Here is a 9,445-nt window from a genome sequence, read left to right as displayed (position 1 = left end):
GATCGGAAAAAGATGGTAGACACAGCTACGATCGAATTTGCTGTAATCGGTTGTGTAACACATCACATGAGCATCTTTTTTACACATTTTCAATCCGATTATGAACTGTCTCTATGAATTCACGAGTGGGTAAGGTAAGTAATTTACGCTTTTTAGTTTAATTCAAAAGAGCCTATATTTGGGATTTCAACCCTTCTAATTTTTTTTCTATGTATGCTAAAAAGGGCCATTCCAGAAAATTTTTGTTACCCCTCCCTGCTCTAGCAACTCCAGAAGATTTTTCCAATTTTAATTTTTTTTTCAAAACCTATCCTATCTTGTAGAGCTTTGAAAAAGAAAGAAAATGAGGGGTCATAGGCCTCCAGCAGTCAGTACCTTTAGCCAAATTAGGAACATTTTTCTTACTTTTACCAATATTCCTAATTAGGAATCCTATTCCTAATTAGGAAGAAAATAATTCCTAATTAGGAAGAAATATTTAAAAGTTTAATATATCTGAAACGAGCTACATTCACAAATTCCAAGTATGACCAATAGATTCGGTATACCAAATATGATAACTGTGCAAAAAATTGAAAAATTTCATTCGCGGATGGTGGAATTATTAACGCCCCCAAAAATAATTCCAAATTAGGAATTAAACGAACTGCCGTTTTTATTATCACGAAGAAAAACAGAAAGTGAGTTTCCCGCGTTTTATAAATAAGATGTAAATTTACTGGGAGGAGAGGCTGGGAGAAGTGAAGTTTTTTCTAGGAATTATAGCTCGGTCCCCCGAGCAAGTCAAGAGCTCAATCTTTCTTTCCCACCTAAATGGAATGGTAAGAATCTAATGAAGTACTTTTTAACGTGCGATTTTTTCTATTTTTGGAGAAAATCTAGGTATTTGCTTCATATTCCTAATTAGGAATTTTTTTCTTCCTAATTAGGAATAAGATTCCTAATTAGGAATACTAGTTAGTAAAAGTAAGAAAAATGTTCCTAATTTGGCTAAAGGTACTGACTGTCCAGAGGATAAGTGGTTGTAAAGATATTCAAATTTTAGTGTAAAAAATTTGACTAAAAATGTCAAAAAAAAGGTAAGGAAAATAGCTTGGAAAAATTCGAAAAATGTGTCAAAAAAGAAAAAAAAGAAATTTTCCAGTCATGCTTCTTCAATTTTGCATATCTCTTTTTCTAGTGTAGCTAGAGACCTGAAATTTGGAGGGGGATTCTTTGATGGTTTATATAAAAATATTTGTAAAATATTTAGTATATTTATCAAAATAACGGAAGATATATCTTTTGTTGAAAAAAGAAGACATTGCATTGTTTTATTTTTGTTTTTGAAGAAAAGTAGCTTGGAAAAGGTTGAAATGAGTCAAAAAAGGTGGTAGGACCCCTTTTCAAGGGGCCTCTGGAAATGGAGGAACAAAAACTTATGTAAAGAATAAGTTTTTCTGAAAGAAGAAACCCCAAATGAAAAGAAAATCCATTTCGGCAGAAATAAAAACTTTTGTTTGGGACATTCCCATGCAAAAGAAGCAAAAAAGTGAAAAAAACTACATGAAAATAAAAGAACTAAAATTAGCGAATGTGATTTTTGAATTCCTCACCCTTTTTCTGATAAACAAAGTTTCAGCCTTCAAATACATTTTCCTCCGTTTCCAGAAACATTTGTTCATCGATAGTTGCAAATTTTTTTTTCCCCGTCGGCAAACAATTTTCAAAATGTTGCAAAACGTTTGGCATTTTACCAATTTGCTGTCTAGCCCGTGTCCACAGTGTTATATACCGCTGGAAAGCTAAGATCATGGGCTTTCATTTAGTAAAAACCGGAACGCTTTAGCATACATAGTAAAAAAGTTGGAAGGGTTCAAAGTTCAAGGAAAAATGAAACATTTGGTTTGACGTCAACGAAAGTTGCATGACTTCTGGAGTCGCTATCCCTGCCCTGTGCCTGTCGGACGACGTGCATTTTTAAAATTTTTCTAGCCTTGGAAATAATTTTTGATAACTAGCCTTAATGTATAGGGGTTGCTAAGCGATCCAGACTCCACCAAGTGTATATATAATGTAGGACATTATAATTCAGTTAGGGAAACCATCAAACAGGATCCTGCCATTTTATAAGCCAGACGTCCGCGCTCGATAGGATCGATTATCGGAACGGCTCGTTGACGGATCGATATGTGATCGATGGATTACTTAACGATCCGGATAGGAGATCGATGGAAGATTCAGCCTTTAAAAAGTCTTGAGTATCGATCCTTCGTTGATCCATTATCGAGCTAGTATTTCAATCGAGTATATCGATTCGTCATCGATCGTTAAACGATTCGTCATCGATCGTTAAACGATTCGTCATCAATCGTGAATCGAGTATGAGTCGATAGGGTCGATAAGATCGATAAAAGATCGATGATAGATCGATAAACAATCGATAACTAATCATAAGCTTAAAAAATTCTTGAGTATCGATCCTCTATCGATCTCCTATCCGGATCGTTAAGTAATCCATCGATCACATATCGATCCGTCATCAAGCCGTTCCGATGATCGATCCTATCGAGCGCGGACGTTTGGTATAAGCCAGCAAAAACTAAATGAGACTTGCAAACTTAAATTTCTTACCATTTTCCATCGAAAACAACTTAAAACATTGCTACTTCCCAAAGCCAAAGAGACCAAAACAAATTATCTTCCAAGATTATGGCGCCCTTTTGGATCTATTGTTAAGGCCATCTAAAATGGCGTAGAAAGAGTTGTGGAAAGACAAAAGCGCCCGCTGCTTCAAGGGTTGTAACGCCAAAACGCCCAATATGATCTTCCAACAGAAGGCGAGTTAGTCGCCGCGCGAGTTACGTCATGCACTCCACCACAGCGCACAACAAAGCGTGTTTCAATGAATATTATTAATTATAAGAACATCTTATGTGCTTACGTTCATTAAACTTCGAGTGCTTCAGTGAAAATGAAGAAGGTAAGAAGATAAAAAATGCGCTGGATAATTTTCATTGTAACAGTTTGGTCAATCATCGCTGAAAGTTTGAAAAAGTTTTTCCGACGCAAAAAAAAATTTCAGCCAATTAAAAGCACAGTGTGCTTATACTTACTATGTTTGCTACATCGTCTAGGCTAAAAAAAGTGCGATAAGACACGAACGCCACTTTTTAATGAGTGATGTTATTATTTTTTTGATTGCGGCCGCGTACAGGAACTGGCCAAATGTTCCTAACTGTAATTATTATTAAAAACCTACATAGTAATGTACAACATTATTTTGCGTGGTGAGAGTTAGGACTGTTCTGTCACCTTTCAAACTATTTTTCTCCATTTAACAGCAAAATAAACATTTAAAACCGAAGAACCACTGTTTTTTAGATGCTTGCCGCGCTGCAATTTGATCAACTTCAAATTCTAAGTCTGTGTTTCGACTTCTGGTAATTTTTTTGCTGTTCACTTCCAGCATTCACCATTTTAAAACGGCCTTTTCCGCAGTCCTAGCTACCAAACCGAGAAAATTTTTGTGGCTTTAATGCAAACCCTTCATGGTCATTTTGACAAAATCATCAGTTTGAAGATGTGATTTATATAGCAAATTTTCGCTTGGGATAGAAGTTAAAGAGGTACGTGCACACAATGTAGAAAAACTGCTTCGCTCATAAATTTGCTTCGCAAAAATCCATGTACTTTTGTAAAATGCATCGGAAATTCCACTCTTTTTTGCCTTTTTTAATTCAATTGCCTTGGAAATAAATTCATACATTTTCTTCTCTCGCCTTGGAAATTTCGAATTTTGGTGAAAACTTTTGCCCTCGGAAATCCTTCCGCCCCCCTGTTACAGACGAATTCTAGAATGGCCCAAAGCGTTCCAGTTTTTACTAAAAGAAAGCCTGTGATACAACACTGTGGACACATGCTAGACGACTTATTAAAGTGTGGAACGTTTCTGCAAAATTTCTTTGCCGTGGGAGAAGAATAGTTGCAACTATTGATGAATGAACAAGTGTTTCTGGAAATGGAGGAAAACATAGTTGAAGGCTGAATCTTTGTATGTTTATCAGAAAAAAGGTGGAGGAATTCAACGATCACTTTTGCTAATTTTAGTTAAGTTTTCCTCACTTTTTTGCTTCTTTAGCATGGGCATCATGGGAATGTCCCTAAAAAAAGTTTTTATTTCAGACGACGAACGGCCGGACATTGTCCGATGTCCGACCATTATTTCGAGCCCTGAATGTCGCCCACCATGGTCATAGGGTCCTCCAGGGTTCAGGTACCCCCAAAAAATTTAGGTACCCCCAATCATTTTGGTACCCCCAAAATTTTTAGAATTCTAAAGTAACCCCTTAACTTTGAGTTACCCCCTTTTTAATTTTTTTTATTGTTAAAAATACAAAAAGGGATTTTTTGCTCTTTTGTCATTCCTGGGAAAATACTTCCATGGCGGCCAGCACTTCTTTTTCAACAAACTCAAGGGTGTCATCTTTGACTATAATTTTCCAGGGTTTCAAGAGATTTTTATATACCACAAACTTTCAAGGATTTCTAGGGTTTTTAGTTGATCTTTGCTAGTTTTCAAAGATTTCAAGGAAATCTGTCGACAAAAGGAGAAAGGGTGAATTTTAAATTTTTGTGTAAAGGAGGGCCCTTAGATTGGCTGATAATTGATAATTTTACAACCACCCATTCTATCACCCAGACCTGCCAATCTCATTTAATTCCAGTGGCACTTAACGGGTTAAAAGGTAAACCTCCTAAGAATGAGTGTGGAATACCTTGAGTCTCAGGGGTTCCAAAAGTATGTTTTCTCATTTTTAAGTCACTGCATTGTTTGTATCCCACGCAATGGGAAAAATGTTGTATTTCTGAAAGTTAAAATGGCTGAAAATGGCCACAAAATTTGGCATTTCAAGGGTTTCAAGGGTATAAATCTTGCATTTCAAGGGTCCCCAAAATAATATTGACTTTTCAAGGGTGTTTCAAGGGTTTCAAGGAGTTCAAGGGTGACTTCATACAAAAACAACAGCCCCCACCCACACTAATGAAAATGCAGGTACCCCCAAATCTCTGGGGGGGTGGATCCTATGATGGTTGGGCGACGAAGAAAGCTTTTGCACTCTAAACGTCCTAAATAGGCGATTTCTTGCATGTTATTAGCCTAAAAATCCTAACTTGATTATAATAAAATAACCTTAATTTGAAATGTTTTGGAGGAGTTTAATGTGAATGTTGATGTCAATTCTTATCTTTTGATAAAAGCAATACTTTTATTTTTCCATATAGTTGAAGAAACTAAATTTGAAATAAGGACTTAAAAGTTTCATTGCAACCAAACTATACTTTCTATCACCACAAACCTTTTTTGATGTATCAAATAATTTTATATATTAGCAATAAATCATAAAACCGAAAACGATAAGATTCACGGTAGTTTTTGGTAAACGAATAAGTGGAAAATAGGTTAATCTAGCCAGTCTTGTCATTTCAAAAATCAAGACGTGTGGTAAATAACACTCTTAAAATCTGAATTTTACTAATTAAGGTGTGTGATAAGGGGTGCTATCAACCACTTAAATTTCCTTAAATCTCCTCAGAGATTTTAAGCATGTGCTATCACGACTCAAATGATTCAGCCTGTCTAGCCTAACTGTTGTTAGCTTTCAGGGGGTATTAAAAGCAAATGACAATCTTACATGCACCCTTATAAATTGTAAATTTTTAAATTAAACTTTTGTGAGCGTTACAAGAATAATTTGAGCAGGGGGTTTAGGGACTCAAAATCATTAAGTCTGAAATGACCCTAAGATCAATTGAACACCTATTTTGATTTAAAGAAAAAAACTAAAATGTAATTGAAAAAGTGATTAAAGACTAGGAAAAAAGCCTATTAGCCTGCCATAGCCTTTAGATTTTAACTGGACAAAATCAAAAAGTATTAGTTTGAAGGGAAATATCTCAACAATTACCAATTTTTTTTTCAGCTTTAATTTGATTCTTTATACTGCAATCTTTCTTGTAGGTAGACATGAAATTTTTAACACTCTTGAGCAAAAATTATTTAGGCTTGGTTTCAAGGATAGTGATTTTACCATGCAGAAACTGTAGCTATTCAATGAAGAAAGCAAAATCTAATCCTTACCGCAAAAAAGTGACTCAAAAGAAACCAAAGATTCACAAGGACCATCCAGTAATTCAATATTTGAATGAGGTGAAAATTCAGGAGGCAAATTTGAAAAGGCCATCCCAAAAGTCAATTTTGGGAGTTGAGACAAACAAGCTCTTGTACTCATTAGAAACAAATAAAGCTCAAGTGTTGGGATATGATGTAACAGAATTTAAGACAAGAGTGCAATTGTTTCTTGATTTGAAAACAAGCTTGTCTGATGCAATTTCATTATCTCTTGCGATTCCATCAATTTTTCATATCAATGATACAAACCTGAGAAGTATTGCAAGGATCTTACGGAGATATAATATATCTGTTGAAAAATTGGTATATAAATACCCTTACGTTTGTGCGATGAATAGAAATCATGTCGAAGATAATCTGAAAATATTAAGTGAAATTTTCCCCAAAGATGAGCTGGATGACTTTATTTTTAATAATCCCCAAATGATTGTCTTCAAACTTGATCGAACTTGTGTTGAAAAGCTTACACAGCATAGTTTGGCTTCTGACGAAAATACTTTGAAATTAAACAATATAAAAGTGACTTTAAATTCACCAGCTGTAAATAATGTTCAACTTGACACTTTGGTTCCGGCAGGCAAAACTTTTGATCAATTGATTGACGAGGAGATGATAGAATTACTGACATCTTATGATATTGATTTACAGTATATGTATAAGCTTTGTCCAGAGTTCTTGGTCACTCCAATCAACACGATTGAAGAATGCTTGGAGTATATCACAGGCTCACCTTTTTATTTCGAAGTGGATGATGTGCAGCAACTTTTGAAAACCTATCCTGATATCGTTTTGATGTTTGATAATGAAGAAACACTCAAGATGGTGTCTTATTTGGAGACCGTGTTTACACAAAAAGGACATCTGTATCGAATTCTAAATGAAGATCCAGAAATGCTGAGAGACTCAGATACGTTTTTTCGTCGAATTGAGATTTTCAAAATATTTAAATTTAAGAAGAGTGATATTGCATTGATTCTTGCACAGCCAGGTGGGACAAGTTTTTTCACTGATTGTTTGGAGTTTACAGATGACGGAATCAATGAGAGCTTGGAGTTTTTCTTCAGCAAAACAGATATTGTTCCCTCACAAATTGTATTTTCAGTTCAGGCCTGCTTATCACCAAAGTTTACCAAGATTGCAAGAGAGAGGGTTTCTTATATGAGGAAGATCCAAAAGATGCATATACTGGCTAAGAAACGAAAGCGCAAGCGCTCACAAATTACCCTGAAAAGTGTTATTAAATGTGAACTGGAACATTTCATTACTTCAATATGTGGGACTACTCAAAGTGATTATGATGTGTTTTTAAAGGATTATACACAAACGAAATAACCTGAAAAGTTTTTTTTCTGATTAATAAAATTTCATTGAATAATTGAATCTACTGTTAAAAAACTTATGCTAAGATTTTACTATTTCACTTTAAATCAACTGAGAAGGATAATGTAATAGATAAAGTCTGATTCCATTCATTTTTTTTAACTACGTTGAAATATAAAAAAGACTGAATGGTGAAGTACTTTTTAGAATAGCCTGTTACTGTATTTGCTGCATTTCAAGAAATTTGTTTGTGATAGAATTTATGGAAATTAGACAGATTTAGAAATAACTTTTGGTCAATCTTAAGTTTCTTTGTTTCAATGTTGTTTCTTTGTTTTTGTTTGGCCGAACTATTTCATCTTTTAATTTGATTTTTTGCTCCTATATTTCATAGATAAAAAACGAAAGTACAAAAAAAAGAAGGGCTTTCATAGCATGCTTTCACAACTACTGTTATGTTTCAGTGGGATATTTTTCAGCTACCTGATCAATGGTTATGCTATTGAATACTTGACCACAACTTTCGGAAAAAAGATTTTTACTTTCTATATGGTAATGATATTGACCCCGTCCTTCTGTAATGCAATATTTGGCAAGATATTAATCCTCCGATCCAAGGAGAAGCATGTTGGATCCATTCCCAAATGGTTTTATTTTCTTTGCAGTTTCTTTCAGATGGCTTCAATGGTATCTGCAAATGCTGCTTTGGCATATATTCCATACCCAACACAATTAGTTTTGAAATCGAGCAAACCTATTTTCATTTTATTTGCTGGTATAATTTGCCTATCTAAAGGAGTACATCATCCAAGTCGTATTTTATCAACTCTCATCATTGTTTTTGGTATAATGGGTTTTATGTATCAACAGTATCAGGTCAAAGCAGAATCAAGTCGACATCCAGATGTATTATTTTTCGATAATCTATTTGGTCTTATCTTGGTTTTCATATCATTACTTTTCGATGCTTTAATGGGATACATACAAGATAGAACAAGGTCTAAATACACGTTGAATACAAATCAAATGATTTATCAGATCAACTTGTATTCTTGTTGTCTCCTTACCGCTGGTATCATCTTCACCAATGAATTGACCGGCTTCCTCAAATTCTTCATGGAAAACCCATCAGTCATTTTATATTTATTATTAATCGGTATAACAGGTGCCATTGGGCAGAGTTTTATTTTTTACACCATTTCAACGTTTGGCCCTTTGACATGTTCCATCATCACCAACGTGAGAAAATTCTTCCAGCTATTTTTGTCAGCAATCTTGTTTTCCCATGTGGTGACTTTATCGATGTTTGCATTTCTTTTGATTGTTTTTGGTGGCTTAATATTGGATGTTTGGAGTCAGTTCAAATTTAGGTCAAAACCGAAAGTGACATCATTAGTTTAATATATGCCAGAATACCCAAACATGTGTTTTATTGTTTATTTAACTAACTTTTTGTTTATTTGCAAAGTTTTGGTATGGGAATTACCTGAAGTGTGTTCTGCTCTGCAAATCAACCATTTTTTACGCCCTTAATTTTAGTAACTAAAGATTTAGACGCTAAAATAAAAAGTTAAAGATTTGCCTATACTCATTTCTCATTCAGTAGAATTTGCTAAACTTTGTGAAAACATAAAAGGGCTCAAGATATCGTAAGAAATCCCAATGGAACACTACCAACATTATAATTAAAAAAGATCTAGCAAATTGTTTAAATATTATATTTCAAAATTATTTTTAAGACCCTGCATCTTTTATTTATTTTTAGCTTAAATTTTTGATAAATTTTAGTGAATTGTATTTGTGGTTTTTAGAAACATTTATTTATTGTGAATTTGATTTTACAACTCGAAAATTTCCGTGAAGATTTAATTTTATGAGTCAGGCATTTTATGCGATTTCGCGAGGGTTATCTGATTAAATAAACAGAATTTTCAATATTGTTTTGATACATAA

At 34.2% G+C, this 9,445-nt stretch overlaps 1 protein-coding gene across 1 annotated transcript; it reads left to right on the top strand.

Moving 5' to 3' along the window:
• Positions 1-2: 2 nt before the first annotated feature.
• Positions 3-7,583, top strand: LOC136823390 (uncharacterized). The gene is made up of 2 exons (XM_067079571.1): positions 3-134; positions 6,002-7,583. Exons 1-2 carry the CDS (start codon positions 114-116, stop codon positions 7,502-7,504), a joined length of 1,524 nt encoding a protein of 507 aa, XP_066935672.1. The 5' UTR covers positions 3-113; the 3' UTR covers positions 7,505-7,583.
• Positions 7,584-9,445: the final 1,862 nt, after the last annotated feature.

This window comes from Clytia hemisphaerica, unplaced genomic scaffold, assembly GCF_902728285.1.
Source record: "Clytia hemisphaerica strain Z4C2 unplaced genomic scaffold, Clytia hemisphaerica genome assembly, whole genome shotgun sequence".
Classification (NCBI taxonomy): Eukaryota; Metazoa; Cnidaria; class Hydrozoa; order Leptothecata; family Clytiidae; genus Clytia; species Clytia hemisphaerica.
The sequence above is the reverse complement of the archived record's forward strand: the minus strand, read 5'-3'. Positions and strand labels throughout refer to the sequence as shown.

What these genes read in the sequence shown, in the direction of transcription:
- LOC136823390 (XM_067079571.1), top strand. Translation starts at nt 114, where the DNA reads ATGAATTCACGAGTGGGTAAG. An exon ending in TGAATTCACGAGTGGGTAAG is followed by an intron (nt 135 to 6,001) that starts GTAAGTAATTTA and finishes TCTTTCTTGTAG; the next exon opens with GTAGACATGAAATTTTTAAC.